This window comes from Nerophis ophidion, linkage group LG04 (genome assembly GCF_033978795.1).
Source record: "Nerophis ophidion isolate RoL-2023_Sa linkage group LG04, RoL_Noph_v1.0, whole genome shotgun sequence".
In the NCBI taxonomy this organism is placed as follows: domain Eukaryota; kingdom Metazoa; phylum Chordata; class Actinopteri; order Syngnathiformes; family Syngnathidae; genus Nerophis; species Nerophis ophidion.
In genome coordinates this window covers 82,832,827-82,850,326 of record NC_084614.1, presented here as the reverse complement: position 1 = coordinate 82,850,326, position 17,500 = coordinate 82,832,827, and the positions used below count along the sequence as shown (strand labels likewise).

General features: G+C 38.4%; 1 protein-coding gene across 1 annotated transcript in view; it reads left to right on the top strand.

Annotated features, from left to right (window-relative positions):
- Positions 1-17,500, top strand: part of LOC133550485 (protocadherin Fat 3-like) — a 187,683-nt gene that overhangs the window by 160,335 nt on the left and 9,848 nt on the right. The window contains exons 42-44 of the mRNA XM_061896465.1: positions 1,452-1,550; positions 4,281-4,340; positions 6,536-6,574. Of these exons, the coding sequence (XP_061752449.1) occupies positions 1,452-1,550; positions 4,281-4,340; positions 6,536-6,574 (198 nt within the window). The remainder of the gene's footprint in view (positions 1-1,451; positions 1,551-4,280; positions 4,341-6,535; positions 6,575-17,500) is intronic.

The window sequence follows — 17,500 nt, the reverse complement described above, 5'->3', positions numbered from 1 at the left end:
GGGATAACAAGAGGCAGCAAACAATCATCGAGCCCTGACTGGAGGGCGAGGCAGGCATAAATAGCAGCCAGCTGATTGACAACAGGTGTGGCCAGGCTGACAATCAGCGGCACGTGAGAGGAAACAGCACTCAGGGAGCCAAGCGGGAAATGGAACCAAAATAAAAGCGCTGACACGAAACAAACCCCGACCACGGAAACACAAACCGACGTGAATGTGACAGATCGTCACAAAAAGTAATGTTTAGTCTTTACAAAAATACTCAAAGTAAAAAGTACCGTATTTCCTTGAATTGCCCCCCGGGGAGCTAATTATTTTAAAACCTCTTCTCACTCTGGCACTAACCAAAGGCATGCGGTAAATTTAGGCCTGCGCTTAAAAAATTTGAGTGTGATGTAAGGATACCATCACGAAAAGCACATTTAATAAAAAAAACGTTATTATGGTCTTACCTTTACTTATAAATGAAGTCCATGCACAGCTCCTTCTGATCAAAAGCATCGATAACTTGTTTATAGAAGTCTTCCTTATCTTTCTTCAGTTTTAAAAGTCTCTCTGTCTCGATGGAGATCTTCCTTTATTACCTCCTGCTTCCATTGAAAGTCCAGTTTAGAAAACTGTTTTATTTTAGATATGTAATCCTCCATGTTAAAAGTGCAAGCGAGAGGAAAAAATAAACACACGCTGCTCACTCTTGCTGCTTGTTGTCACTTCTTCTGCAGCCGAGTAGTCGCAAGAAGGATCACTAGCGCCCTCTACCACCCGGAGGCGGGAGTCATTTAATGACTCATATTTGCCACACGCAGCTACGGTATATTAATAAAACATAGCTGCTTACTGTTCTTTTTAGCATATTCAATAGCTTGGACCTTAAATCCTACTGAATAGCTCTTAATCTTCTTCCCTTTATGCGATTTCAAATGATTGAAATCAGCCTCCTCCATTTTGAAAATGATGACAGGTGAAGTGTCACTCGTGACGTGACGAGTTTGACCCGGTGGAAATTCTGGGCATATGCTAATTAGTTGACGAAACGAATTTGACCCGGCGGAAATTCTAGACATGCGCTAATAAAGATAATATTTTGCGAAACGAGTTAGACCCGGCGTTAATCCTGAGCCTCCCGCTAATGCTAAGCATGCGCTAATTATTTTGCGGATCGAGTTTGACCCGGCAGTAATTCTAGGCAGGCGCGTACTGTATACCCGGCGGCAATTCAAGGAAACACGGTATGTAGCATAAATAGTACTCCAACAAGTCGAATGTATCCAAAAAGTTACTTCAGTAAATGTAATTGAGTAAATATAGCACGTTATTACTCACTTATACACCAAGCGCAAAGACTACTGTAAGTGTACAGTAAGTACGGAGGTATGGAACACTAAATTACAGCTTGTGTGTGTGTGTGTGTGTGTGTGTGTGTGTGTGTGTGTGTGTGTGTGTGTGCGCAGGTGAGCCGACACACCTAGAAAGCGACGCGATCGGTCTGTCGTCGGACTCGGCGTCGGAGGATCTCAGCTCGTACACCTCAGAGTCCTTTGACGATAACGGTACGTAAACAGAGGAACCGCCATTTACGAACTCAATCGGTTCTTGAGCAGGGTTCGTAAATAAAAAGCTTGTATGGTTAAGCACATTTCCTCATTAGAAACAATATGAATAATTGGTTTCAGCCTTGCCAAAAGTCCATGTTTTAGTGATGGCTTGTACACAACATCAAGCAATGTACATCAAACACACAAAAACAAGGAAGGTAACTTTCTCTTTACTAACAAGCCCAAAACAACAACAACAAGCTGAACTGTCTTGTATGAGCTGCTCTACCCACGCATGCACGCACACATAAGGGTAGTACCACTCATTAATGCTCCAGTCACACGCAGGATTCTCACAGGAATGTGGCAAGAACTAACCCGGACCTACTGCACGCCGTTCACACATCACTGGTGGCATCGTCGGATAATTGTGCTGCTTAGTTCATTGTGATTAGCACTAAGCGCTAGTAGAAGGAGGAGGTGGAGGGGGCAAAGGAGAAGGAAGAGAAGTAAAAGAAGACGGAGGAGGAGGAGCAGAAGAACAAGGAGAAGAGGAAGAAGAAGAACGAGGATGAGGAAGAGAAAGAAGCAAGAAGAATAAGAAGGCAAAGAATAAGAAAGATAAGTAGAATAATATGAATGAGAATGAGCAGAGGAGGGGGAGAAGGAGAAGAAGAAGGAGAAAAAGAGAAAGAGAAGAACAATGAGGAGGATAAGAAGAAGAATGAAAAGGAGGAAGAGAAGGAGAGGAAAGAGAACAAGAAAAAGAATGATAATAGGGAGAAGAATGAGAAGGAGGAAAAGAAGAAGGAAGACAATAAGAATGAGAAGGAGAGGAAGAAGAATTAGAAGGAGTAGCGTAAGAAGAATGAGAAGGAGAATAAGGAGAAGAATGAGAAGGAAAAGAAAGAGAAGAAGAAGGATGATAATAAGCAGGAGGAGAAAAATAAGAACGAGAAGGAGGAGAAGAAAAATTAGAAGGAGGATACGTAGAAGAAGAAGAATGAGAAGGAGAAAGAGAAGGAGAAGAAAGAGAAAGAGAAGAATGAGGAGAAGAAGAAGATTGAGAAGGAGGATAAGGAGAAGAATGAGAAGGAGAAGAAAGAGAAGAAGAATGATAATAGGAAGGAAAAGAAGAAGGACAACAATAAGAATGAGAAAGAGGAGAAGAAGAAGAATGAGAAGAAGAAGGAGGATAAGGATAATAATGAGCTGGAGAAGAAGAAGAAGAAGGAAGAGAAGAAGAAGAATGAAAATAAGAAGGAAAGGGAGAACAATAAGAATGAGAAAAAGGAGGAGAAGAAACATGAGAAGGAGATGGAGGAGGAGAAAGAGAATAATGAAATGGAGAATAAAGAGAAGAAGAAGAATCAGAAGAAAGGAAAAGAAGAAGAACAATAAGAATGAGAAGGAAGAGAAGAATGAGAAGGAGGAGGAAGAGAAGAAGAAGAAGAATGAGGAGGAAGAGAAGAAGAAGAAGAAGAAGAAGGAGGAGAAGAAGAACAATAAGAATGAGAAGGAGGAGAACAAGAATAATGAGAAGGAGGAGAAGTATAATGAGGAGAAGTAAAAGAATGAGGATGAGAAGAAAAAGAATGAGGAGGAGGAGAAGAAGAATAATGAGAAGGAGGAGAAGTATAATGAGGAGAAGTAAAAGAATGAGGATGAGAAGAAAAAGAATGAGGAGGAGGAGAAGAAGAAGAATGAGAAGGAGAAGAAAGAGAAGAAGAAGAAGAATGAGAAGGAGGAGTAGAAGAAAAAGAATGGAGGATGAAAAGAATAATGAGGGGAAGAAAAAGAATGAGGAGAAGAAGAAGAATGAGAAAGAGGAGTAGAAGAAGAAGAATGAGAAGGAGGAGTAGAAGAAGAAGAATGAGAAGAAAGAGAAGAAAAAGAAGACTGAGAAGGAGGAGTAGAAGAAGAAGAATGAGACGGAGAAGGAGAAAAGAAGAAGAATGGAAAGGAGGAGAAGAATGAAAAGAAAAAGGAGAAGAAGAACAAGAAAGAGGAGAAAGAGAATGAGAATGACAAAAAGGAGAAGAAGTAGGAGGAGGAGAAGAATAAAGAAAAGGCTATACATGTTTTGAAGGACAAATGAAGTCTTGTTTTCCACATTCTTGTTGACACTTTTCTTGTCTCTTTCTTCCTGGACAACTCAATACCATCCACCTCTTCTTACAGCAGGAATGTGCAAAACACACACCCTAATCATTATACCTACCTCTGTGTGTGTGTGTGTGTGTGCACGTGTGTGTGTGTGTGTCTGGAACAACACTTTGTCTCCTCTCTAAGTAGCACAAGTGAGGAGAGAAGATGTAAACAAGAAGTAGTTGTACACATGTCAAGAAATGACACCCCCTCTATTCAACACACACTTCTGCCCACTATATGAAATGTTATTCTTCTTTAAGGATGTTACCATATTCTTTGTGTCAATGATGTGTTCTTGTGTGTGTGTGTGTGTGTGTGTGTGTGTGTGTGTGTGTGTGTGTGTGTGTGTGTGTGTGTCTGTGAGTGAGAGGAGCAACACTTTGTCTCCTCTCTAAGTAGCACAAGTGAGGAGAGAAGATGTAAACAAGAAGTAGTTGTACACATGTCAAGAAATGACACCCCCTCTATTCTCAACACACACTTCTGCCCACCATATGAAATGTTGTTATTCTTTAAGGATGTTACCATATTCTTTGTGTTAATGTTGTGTTCTTGTGTGTGTGTGTGTGTGTGTGTGTGTGTGTGTGTGTGCAGCCTCCATAGTGACAGTCATACGTCTGGTCAATGACACGGTGGATCATATCGAAAGTGAAGGTAAGAAAGACCTTTTTTTTTTTTTTTTTCTTTAGCCAGTTCTCTTTCAAACAACATCATCAACGTTACACAAGACATTCAAGCAAATAGTAAAATATTCGCATTAAAAATGTAACTGGTCTTTAAAATACAATCGTAATAGTAATCCATCCATCCATCCATCAATTTTCTACTAAACGTACTGTAGATAATAAAATATTAGCATTAGAAATTAAAATAGCTTTAAAATAAAATTGTAATAACAATAATAAACAAAAAACAAAAATATGTTACACTAGACCTGGGGTCGGCAAACCAAAATGTTGAAAAAGCCATATTGGACCAAAAATACAAAAACAAAAAATGAAAAGCCATATTACATGCAAATAGTGTGTCATGAGATATAAACTGAATTATGAGGACTTAAAGGAGACTAAAATATAGCTACAGTATAAATGAGGCATACTAATAAAATATGTACATATAGCTAGCCTAAATAGCATGTTGGACTCGATTAGCTTACAGTCATGCATTAACCAAATATGTCTGATTATCACACTCCACACAAGTCAATAACATCAACAAAACTCACCTTTGTACCCGCACTCTTTTATTTTTACGCAGCAAAGCAGTTGTAACACATGCTGAATGTTGCTTGGCATTGTCTTGCTGAAATAAGCAGGGGCGTCCATGAAAAAGACGGCGCTTAGATGACAGCATATGTTGTTCTAAAACCTGTATGTACCTTTCAGCATTAATGGTGCCTTCACAGATGTGTAAGTTACCCATGCCTTGGGCACTAATGCACCCCCATACCATCACACATGCTGGCTTTTACACTTTGCGTCGATAACAGTCTGGATGGTTCGCTTCCCCTTTGGTCCGAATGACACGATGTCGAATATTTCCAAAAACAATTTGAAATGTGGACTCGTCAGACCACAGAACACTTTTCCACTTTGCATCAGTCCATCTTAGATGATCTCGGGCCCAGAGAAGCTTGCGGCATTTCTGGATGTTGTTGATAAATGGCTTTCGCTTTGCATAGTAGAGCTTTAACTTGCACTTACAGATGTAGCGATGAACTGTATTTAGTGACAGTGGTTTTCTGAAGTGTTCCTGAGCACATGTGGTGATATCCTTTAGAGATTGATGTCGGTTTTTGATACAGAGGGATGGAAGGTCACGGTCATTCAATGTTGGTTTCGGGCCATGCCGCTTACGTGGAGTGATTTCTCCAGATTCTCTGAACCTTTTGATGATATTATGGAGCGTAGATGTTGAAATCCCCAAATTTCTTGCAATGTCACTTTGAGAAAGGTTGTTCTTAAACTGTTTGACTATTTGCTCACACAGTTGTGGACAAAGGGGTGTACCTCGCCCCATCCTTTCTTTTGAAAGACTGAGCATTTTCTGGGAAGCTGTTTTTATAGCCAATCATGGCACCCACCTGTTCCCAATTAGCCTGCACACCTGTGGGATGTTCCAAATAACTGTTTGATGAGCATTCTCCAACTTCCTTAGTCTTTTTTGCCACCTTGATCTGTTGTTCATTATTCCCTCGTAGTAGTAATACCGTATTTCCTTGAATTGCCGCCGGGGCGCTAATTAATTTAAAACTTATTCCCACACCTGCGCTTACCAAAGGCATGCGGTAATGGTAAGCATGCAATTCAACTAGCGCTAGCACGGTCAATACACAGCTGACAAACACAAGTGAGCTAAAAATGCTGCTCTGAGCGAGCTCTCGCTGACATCACACGTCACTTTTAAAAGGCGGACACACTCTGCCCTCATGAAACATCTCTCACCTGCATATGCCAAATATTTGACGTTTTTTTTTTTTTTTTTTTTTTTTATAAATAATGCATTAATTACTTTCCCTGGTAATTAATTACATTTATTAAAGAGTAATTATGTTATTAACTGAATTCCTTAAAGTAAAAAGTAGCTATATATATATTTTGTTTTAAATAATTTTCTGAATCACATTCCTAAAAAAATTATAAATATTATTATTATGATGATAAAAAAATATTGGGATTTTTATTCTTTTTATATTTTGTGCTATTTCATTAATCATGATTTTATTTTTTTCTTGTATTTGCATTGCAAGGGAATTAATGAGTAGCATTAAAAAAACAGAATTCAAATAAAGAGACTAATAATCATAATGTAAAGATGATTATTCATGTGTGTTATGTTTCTTTTTGCAGTGACCAACATGGACAAGGAGCAGTGGCAGAACAGTCCTGGTGAGTGCCAAATACTAAAATAGATATACACGCTCGGGTATGTCATATACGGACTTCCCTTCACATTAATGACTGTTTCATGTCATCAGTGTGACACGTTTGCAACTGTGTGTGTGTGTGTGTGTGTGTGTGTGTGTGTGTGTTGCCCGTCACCTGAGGTCTTCCCTCTCGCCATTCCCCTCGCGTCCCGCCGACGAGCGCAGCATAAATCACGGCCGCCGGGCAAGATAAAGGTTGTGTTTTTTTTTTTTTTCTTCCAGCACCTCACTGAGCTGAGCTCATTCACCTGCACAAACAGAGAAATAAAAAAACATGGAAATAAGAAACGGAATAAACAAGCAGTATACCCTAAAAGTCTTAAAGTTAGTTTCATGAAAATATATTTTAAGTCACCTGAATTCCTTTACAAAACCCAAAACTGGTGAAGTTGTCACGTTGTGTAAATGGTAAATAAAATAATCCTTTTCAACCTGTATTCAATTGAATAGACTGCAAACAAAGACAAGATAATCAACGTTGCGACTGGTAAATGTTATTTTTTGCAAACATTAGCTCATTTGGAATGTGATGCCTGCAACATGTTTCAAAAAAGCTGGCACAGGTGGCAAAAAAGACTGAGGAAGTTGGGGGAATGCTCATCAAACACTTATTTGGAACATCCCACAGGTGAACGGGCTAATTGGGAACAGGTGGGTGCCATGATTGGGTGTAAAAGCAGCTTCCGTGAAATCACAAACAAGGACGGGGCGAGGGTCACCACTTTGTCGACAAATGCGTGAGCAAATTGTCGAACAGTTCAAGAACAACATTTCTCAGCGAGCTATTGCAAGGAATTGAGGGATTTCACCATCTACGGTCCGTAATATCATCAAAATCTCTTCACGTAACATTGAATGCCTGTGACCTTCAATCCTTCAAGCGGTACTGCATCAAAAAGCGACATCAGTGTGCAAAGGATATCACCACATGGGCTCAGGAACACTTCAGAAAACCACCGTCGGTAACTACAGTTGGTCGCTACATCTGTAAGTGCAAGTTAAAACTCTACAATGCAAAGCGAAAGCCATTTATCAACAACACCCAGAAACGCTGCCGGCTTTGCTGGGCCCGAGATAATCTAAGATCGACTGATGAAAAGTGTAAAAGTGTTCTGTGGTCTGACGAGTCCACATTTAAATTGTTTTTATGTAACTGTGGACGTCGTGTCCTCCGGAACAAAGAGGAAAATAACTATCCGGGCGGCGCAAAGCTGAAAAGCTAGCATCTGTGATGGTATGGGGGTGTATTACCATAAAATGATTAACGTGGACCCCAACTTAAACAAGTTGAAAAACTTATTGGGGTGTCACCATTTAGTGGCCAATTGTACGGAATATGTACTGTACTGTGCAATCTACTAATAAAAGTTTCAATCAATCAATCAATTAGTGGCCAGGCATGGGTAACTTACACATCTGTGAAGGCACCATTAATGCTGAAAGGGACATACAGGTTTTGGGGGCAACATGTGTTGCCATCCAAGCAACACCCTTTTTCATGGACGCCCCTGCTTATTTCAGCAAGACAATGCCAAGAGTGCCTGCCTGTATCTAGACCTGTCTCCCAGTGCATTATGAAGGCTAAAATACCATAACTTAAGCTGTACGTCAAACAAGAATGGGAAAGAATTCCACCTGAAAAGCTTCAAAAATGTGTCTCCTCATTTCCCAAACATTTTCTGTGTTGTTAAAAGGAAAGACCATGTAACACAGTGGTAAAAATGCACCTGTGCCAAGTGTTTTGCAATGTGTTGCTGCCATTAAATTCTAAGTTAATGATTAATCGCAAAAAAAAAAAAATTTCAGTGTGAACATGAAATATCTTGTCCTTGCAGTCTATTCAATTGTATTTATGAAAGAGTTATTAGCACAGTGGCACAAACATTCACGTCATTTCCAAAACAGAAAGTGCAAGATTGTCAAAGAGACATTTTAAAACAGTGCACTTTTGTGCATGATGTCACTAAGATGACATATCAAAACAACACTAAATTAAAAAGTGCACTTTTTTGTAGAGAACGCCACTACAATAGTTTAAAACAATGGGCACTTTTGTGCATGATGTCACACAAGTTATTTCAATAAGTGTCAAATAAAAATGAGCTGCATAATAGGAAATCAAATCACTACGTGGTAGGTTCCTGCGGACAGTATGTTGTTCGCTATTTGTTTCATACGGTGTTGATGTGGAAATGGTTGCCTCGGCATTTTGTTTGAGATGTTGACATGCGGAGTTTCAAGCACTCTTCACTCTCTAGACCAGGGGTCACCAACGCGGTGCCCGCAAGGACCAGATGAGTTGCCTGCTGTCCTGATCTAAAAATAGCTCAAATAGCAGCACTTACCAGTGAGCTGCATCTATTTTTAAAATTTTATTAATTTACGAGCAAACTGATCTCGCTTTGCTCGACATTTTTAATTCTAGAGAGACAAAACTCAAATAGAATTTGAAAATCCCCAAAAATATTTGAAAGACTTGGTCTTCACTTGTTTAAATAAATTCATTTATTTTTTTACTTTGCTTCTTATAACTTTCCCCCAAAAATGTAGAGAAAAAAATACGTTAAAAATTATTTTAGGATTTTTAAACACATATACTTTTTTACCTTTTAAATTCCTTCCTCTTCTTTCCTGACAATTTAAATTAATGTTCAAGTAAATTATTTTTTTTATTGTAAAGAATAATAAATACATTTTAATTTAATTCTTCATTCTAGCTTCTGTTTTTTTCGACGAAAAAAAATTGTGAAATATTTCTTCAAAATTATGGTTAAAATAAAAACTAAAATTCTGGCAAATCAGGAAAATCTGTAGATTCAAATTTAAATCTTATTTCAAAGTCTTTTGAATTTCTTTTAAAATTTTTGTTCTGAAAAATCAAGAAGAAATAATGATTTGTCTTTGTTAGAAATATAGCTTGGTCCAATTTGTTATATATTCTAACAAAGTGCAGATCGGATTTGAACCTATTTAAAACATCTCATCAAAATTTTTAAATGAATCTTAATCAGGAAAAATTACTAACGATGTTCCATAAATTATGTTTTTAATTTTTTCAAAAAGATTCGAATTACCTCGTTTCTCTTCATTTTTTGCGGTTGAATTTTGAATTTTAAAGAGTCGAAATTGAAGAGAAACTATGTTTCAAAATAAAATTTTTATTTTTTTCGTGTTTTCTCCCCTTTTAAACCGTTCAATTAAGGTTTTTTTTCATCATTTATTCTCTACAAAAAACCTTCGGTAAAAGGAAAAAAAATGTACGACAGAATGACAGACAGAAATACTCATTTTTTTCTATATGTAGATTTATTTATTAAAGGTAAATTGAGCAAATTGGCTATTTCTGGCAATTTATTGAAGTGTGTATCAAACTGGTAGCCCTTGGCATGAATCAGTACCCAAGTAGGTCTTGCTTTCAAAAAGGTTGCTGACCCCTTGCAGAAGTCATTTTCTATATCGCACAGCGACAAACCCGCGATATATCGAGTATATTCCAAATATCGCCCAGTCCTAGTTTCAGTCTGGTTTTAGTCGACTAAATTCCTCAAAATTTTAGTCGACGGAAAACACAGCACATTTTATCGACTAAAATAGAAAGAACAACGGATAACGCGTCTTTGAGGATGTCTCCAAACCACTTTTCTGAGGGTTACTGCAGAACATTCCAGAAAGAGCCAACTCTACTGTGTGTTACTGTTCTAGCTGAGATTCAGCATTGTTTTCAAATGTTGAATAATATATGACTGACATGCTCCCATGAAAACAACTACCGTTTTTCCTTGAATTGCCGCCAGGTATATAGTATGCACCTGGCTAGAATTACCGCCGGGTCAAACTTGTTTCGCCAAATAATTAGCATATGCCTAGAATTTCCACCGGGTCAAACTCGTCACGTCACGAGTGACACTTTACCTTTCATCATTTTCAAAATGGAGGAGGCTGATTTCAATATCGGTAATTTGAAATCGCATAAAGCAGGGGTGTCAAACTCAAATAGAGAGTGGGCCAAAATTTAAAACTGAACAAAGCCGCGGGCCAAGGTTGAACAAATGAACCTTTTAATAGGGACCCAAACAAGTTTTGCATTGAATATTAAACAAGCAAGGCTTGTATAACTTTATACTGACATGCATTATCTAGTTTCAAATTATAATAATAAGTATCAATGGCATATCAAATAAAATTCAAATAAAAATTGGGGGGGGGGGGCGGGGTTTGGTGGTAGCAGGGATGTATATTGTAGCGTCCCGGAAGAGTTAGTGCTGCAAGGGGTTATGGGTATTTCTTCTGTTGAGTTTATGTTATGCTACGGTGCGGATGTTTTCCCGAAATGTGTTTGTCATTCTTGTTTGGTGTTGCTTCACAGTGTGGCACATATTTGTAAAAGTGTTAAAGTTGATTAAATGGCCACCCTCAGTGTGACCCTTATGGCTGTTGATCAAGTATGCCTTGCATTCACTTGTGTGTGTTAAAGCCGCATATATTATGTGGCTGGGCCGGCACGTTGTTTGTATGGCGGAAAAGCGAACGTGACGACAGGCTGTAGAGGACGCTAAAGGCAGTGCCTTCAAGGCACGCCCCCAGTATTGTTGTCCGGGTGGAAATCGGGAGAAATTCGGAAGAATGGTTACCCCGGGAGATTTTCGGGAGGAGCACTGAACTTTGGGAGTCTCCCGGGAAAATTTTGAGGGTTGACAAGTACGAGTATCAGCGGTGAATGCAGTGTTACAGAGGCATCGCCGCTGTATAATACCGGCGGGCCAGCTCTAATCTTAATTTGATATTACCTCAAGGGCCAAATTAAATTACAGGGGTCAGAGTTTGACACCCATGGCATAAAGGGAAGAAGATTAAGAGCTATTCAGTAGGATTTAAGGTCCAACCTATTGAATATGCTAAAAAGAACAGTAAGCAGCTATGTTTTATTAATATACCGTAGCTGCGTGTGTCAAATATGAGTCTTTAAATGACTCCCGCCTCCTGGTGGTAGAGGGCGCTAGTGATCCTTCTTGCGACAACTCGGCTGCAGAAGAAATGACAACAAGCAGCGATCGTTTATTTTTTCCTCTCGCTTGCACTTTTAACATGGAGGATAACATATCTAAAATAAAACAGTTTTCTAAACTGGATTTTCAATCGAAGCAGGAGGTAATAAAGGAAGATCTCCATCGAGACAGAGAGACTTTTAAAACTGAAGAAAGATAAGTAAGACTTCTATAAACAAGTTTGAATGAATGAATGAATGGTTTATTTTGAGCCATGCAAACAAAACAAGAGAATGACATAAAATACAAAAGAAATATATAAATACATTATTTTTACACCTACATTGAAAACATTACATGTGACTAATCTTTTAGTAGATGTCAAGATTGGCTCAAAAGGGAGTGGGAAGAAGTAAACTTATTAGGTCCCACCCCTATACATATACAATATATATATACAATATATAATACAATAATATATATAATATAATTCAATTCAGTGGTTGCTGCTATATATTGTCTATATAAAATACATTTAAATTCACACACACTTACATATATACATATGTACACAACACACACATATGTACAATTTATATATATATATACATAAACATATATGTATATATACATAAACATATATATATATATATATATATATATATATATATATATATATATATATATATATATATATATATATATATATATATATAAATGCAACCTTATGCCATGGTTAATATATTCAAATCTACGTAAAAGTGTATATATATATATATATATATATATACAGACATACATACATACATATACACACATAATCACATACATACACACATGCATATACCCAAAATACACACATATCCATCACACACACACACACACACACACACACACACACACACACACACACACACCTATATAAATACTATAAATATAATAGTATATATAATTATACACTTTTGTCTAAACATTATTAACAGTTTATGGTGCCTATGGAAAGTTATCGATGCTTTTGATCAGAAGGAGCTGCGCATGGACTTCATTTATAAGTAAAGGTAAGACCATAATAACGTTTTTTTTATTAAATGTGATTTTCATGATGGTGTCCTTACATCACACTCAAATTTATAAGCGCAGGCCTAAATTTACCGCATGCCTTTGGTAAAAGTCGGAGTGAGGAGAGGTTTTAAATGAATTAGCGCCCCGTCGGCAATTGAAGGAAATACGGTATTCATATTCTATATCGCACAGAGACAAACCCGCGATATATCGAGTATATTCCATATATGGCCCAGTCCTAGTTTCAGTCTAGTTTTAGTCGACTAAATTCCTCAAAATTTTAGTTGACGGAAAACACAACAAATTTTGTCGACTAAACTAGAAAGAACAACGGATACGAAACCACTTTTATGAGGATTATCACTAGGGATGCACCGAGATGAACATTTGTGGCCAAAGCCGAATAAAATTTAAACGCTTGGCCGAAGGCCGAATACCGGATAATGAATGCAGTTTTTCACAATTTTTTAAATATTGCATAAATAGCGTAGAATAAATATTTACACATGTTTTTCAAATAAAGTAATTTTTTTATTGAATATTGACATTTTTTTAAATATTCCAGTAGCCTTTGCTTTTCAAAAAAAAAGCACAAAGTTTTTCATTTATATTAGGCCTTCAAACAAAACATGCATTCCAAAAATAAATAAAGTGCATTAAAGTGGATAAACCCACAACAAATGAATTATTGTCCTTTTGGCAAAAGTCTGCTTAGCCACAGTAGATATGCTAATAATGTAAACAGAGGCCCCACTAAATCTCAATAAGTGTGTGCTTGTAACCTCATACACTTATACAGGTACACAACATATCCCAACGTCACCGCGTCAAAAAATTGCGTCACACGCCACTATTCGGCCTTGTTTTTAACTCATTCCACCGAAGGCCGAATGTGGCTTTTTTTGCCATGTTCGGCCGAATATATTCAGTTACCGATTAATCGGTGCATCCCTAGTTATCACAGAACATTCCAAAAAGAGTTAACTCTACTGTGTGTTACTGTTCTAGCTGAGATTCAGCATTGCTTTGAAACGTTGAATAATATATGACTGACATGAAACCAAACTCGTTTTATTCTACTATATAGCTGCAGTGTTAATGTTGTCTCAGTTTTACAGCCACGCTTGCACTGTAAATATCGCTGCGTCCTGTAGCACTTTACCATTTATTGAAATGAAAAGGGCCTGATATATAAAGTCAATTACTTCCGGCGTGCGTGGGTTGTCCCACTCTGCTCAGCGGTACTTGAACGCACCATAAAACACCACCGTGTCGTTTCCTCTGGGGAAAGATCGATCATCATAATTGCTTTCTCGGAGAGCACGGCTTGCAGCTTCCGTGTTCACGACCGAGTGTCTTAGTTGCGCCGACATGAACGTGTTTGTAGAAGTTTAGTTGTTTTTTGGCGAGGAAATACGTACGTCTCGTGTTAAAATGTTAGCACTTAAAGACCTACTGAAAGCCACTACTAGCCACCACGCAGTCTGATAGTTTATATATCAATGATGAAATATTAACATTGCAACTCATGACAATACGCCCGCTTTAGTTTACTAAATTACAATTTTAAATATCCCGCGGAGTTTCTTGTTGAAAACGTCGCGGAATGATGGGTTTTAGCGGACATATTAGCCCAGCACAACTCGTGGCTAAAGGTCGTCTCTTTTCATCGCATAATTACACAGTAATTTGGACATCTGTGTTGCTGAATCTTTTGCAGTTTGTTCAATTAATAATGGAGACGTCAAAGAAGAATGCTGTTGGTGGAAAGAGGCCTTTAGCACCCAAAAACAGCCGGTGTTTTGTTTGTTGTGAAGCTTTAACACAGAGCGGTCAAGCGCACATGTTTCTCTACGTCAACCAGCAAGTTTTTGGATGGGAAAATTGTGATATTAAGTCGGCTCTTACCAGTGACTTCAGTGGATTGTGGGACCTCCCCCTGTAGCTGTCAAAAAGGCAGCTGTGATCTTGGCTCCTCGGCTTCTCTCAGGTATGACATTATAATCTCACTAAAATACTATATATATTGGGGCGGCATAGCTCGGTTAGTAGAGTGGCCGTGCCAGTAATTTGAGAGTTGCAGGATCGATTCCCGCTTGTGCCATTCTAGTTACTGCTGTTTTGCCCTTGGGCAAGTCACTTTACTCACCTGCTCCCAGTGCCACCCACACTGGTTTAAATGTAACTTAGATATTGGGTGTCACTATGTAAAGCGCTTTGAGTCACTTGAGAAAAGCGCTGTATAAATATAATTCACAATTCACATTAACACAATAAGCAGATAAGAGATTTTCCAGAATTATCCTAGTAAATGTGTCTAATTACATCTGAAACGCCCACTGCTGCCGCCCGGAGTCGTCGCTTTTTTTCTTCTTTTTTTTTTAGTTCTTCACTCTAGCTTGGGATGGTTTCCTGCTGGCTCCGCTGTGAACGGGACTCTCACTGCTGGGTTGGATCTGCTTTGGACTGGACTCTCGCGACTGTGTTGGATCCATTATGGATTGAACTTTCACAGTATCATGTTAGACCCGCTCGACATCCATTGCTTTCCTCCTCTCCAAGGTTCTCATAGTCATCATTGTCACCGACGTCCCACTGGGTGCGAGTTTTCCTTGCCCTTATGTGGGCCTACCGAGGATGTCGTAGTGGTTTGTGCAGCCCTTTGAGACACTAGTGATTTAGGGCTATATAAGTAAACATTGATTGATTGATTGATTGAACTTTCCTCATCCATGAATCTTTCATCCTCGCTCAAATTAATGGGGAAATAGTCGCTTTCTCGGTCCGAATAGCTCTTGCTGCTGGAGGCTATTATTATAAACAATGTTCAGATGTGAGGAGCCCTACAACCCGTGACATCACGCGCACATCGTCTGCTACTTCGGGTAAAGGCAAGGCTTTTTTTTATTAGCGACTAAAAGTTGTGAACTTTATTGTCGATGTTCTCTACTAAATCCTTTCAGCAAAAATATGGCAATATCGCGAAATGATGAAGTATGACACATAGAATGGACCTGCTATCCCCGTTTAAATAAGACAATCTCATTTCTGTAGGCCTTTAAGCTAGACGAGTAAGTCCGTGAGTTGATCAAAGTGCAGATTTTAGATCATTCTAATTCTAAAGGGTACTACTCGGGAGTTTTTGTCGCAGCCGTCATTGATACGGTTTATCGTTACAATTCAGAAGAGAAAAAAACCCAACAACACCCGGTCTTAGTAGCTGTCGTTCTGATTGGAGGTCGTTCGTGATGTAGAACCCGCCCCTGCCCTGTATGCTACCGTGATTGGATAGATTCCTCACTTGTCCCACCCGCCTGAAAACGAGATCAAACATGATCGCATTTCGTCTCCGTCAATTATTTTCGTTCCGTTTTTATTCGTCCTATATTTCCGTCATTTTCTCGACGTGATACAATGAAGACTGGGTCTGTGTCGTGACGTCAAGATTTTCCACCAAAAATCTATTTATTATCATCCCGCCGCAAAACACAGCCCACCTCCAATCATGAGCTCAACAAAAATATATCCTGGATTACCCAGAATTCCCGGTTTTCCTGGTAATTTTTCCCCATTGAAAAAAAATGGGCTGTTTTTCGAACTTGCACAATTTCCACATTTCTCCACTAATTCGAACCTTTCAAGTATCAAAAAGTTTGACTCAACCAGGAAGTGTGAACTCCCCGAAAATATAACCTGGATTACCCAGAATTCCCGGTTTTGCTGGTAATTTTTCCCCATTGACAAAAAAAAAGGCTGTTTTTCGAACTTGGACAATTTCCACATTTCTCAACTAATTCGAACCCTTCAAGTATCAAAAAGTTTGACTCGACCAGGAATTGTATGCTCACCAAAAATATATCCTGGATTACCCAGAATTCCCGGTTTTCCTGGTAATTTTTCCCATTGAAAATGAATGGGCTGTTTTTCAAACTTAAACAGTTTCCACATTTCTCAACTAATTCGAACCTTTCAAGTATCAAAAAGTTTGACTCAACCTGGAATTGTATGCTCACCAAAAATATATCCTGGATTACCCAGAATTCCCGGTTTTCCTGGTAATTTTTCCCCATTGAAAATGAATGGGCTGTTTTTCAAACTTGCACAATTTCCACATTTCTCCACTAATTCGAACCTTTCAAGTATCAAAAAGTTTGACTTAACCAGGAAGTGTGACCTCCCCAAAAATATAACCTGGATTACCCAGAATTCCCGGTTTTCCTGGTAATTTTTCCCAATTGACAAAAAAAAGGCTGTTTTTCGAACTTGCACAATTTCCACATTTCTCAACTAATTCGAACCCTTCAAGTATCAAAAAGTTTGACTCGACCAGGAATTGTATGCTCACCAAAAATATATCCTGGATTACCCAGAATTCCCGGTTTTCCTGGTAATTTTTCCCATTGAAAATGAATGGGCTGTTTTTCAAACTTAAACAGTTTCCACATTTCTCAACTAATTCGAACCTTTCAAGTATCAAAAAGTTTGACTCAACCTGGAATTGTATGCTCACCAAAAATATATCCTGGATTACCCAGAATTCCCGGTTTTCCTGGTCATTTTCCCCCATTGAAAATGAATGGGCTGTTTTTCAAACTTGCACAATTTCCAAATTTCTCAACTAATTTGAACCTTTCAAGTATCAAAAAGTTTGACTTAACCAGGAAGTGTGAACCCACTGAAAATATAACCTGGATTACCCAGAATTCCCGGTTTTCCTGGTAATTTTTCCCCATTGACAAAGAAAAGGCTGTTTTTCAAACTTGCACAATTTCCACATTTCTCTACTAATTCGAACCCTTCAAGTATCAAAAAGTTTGACTCGACCAGGAATTGTATGCTCA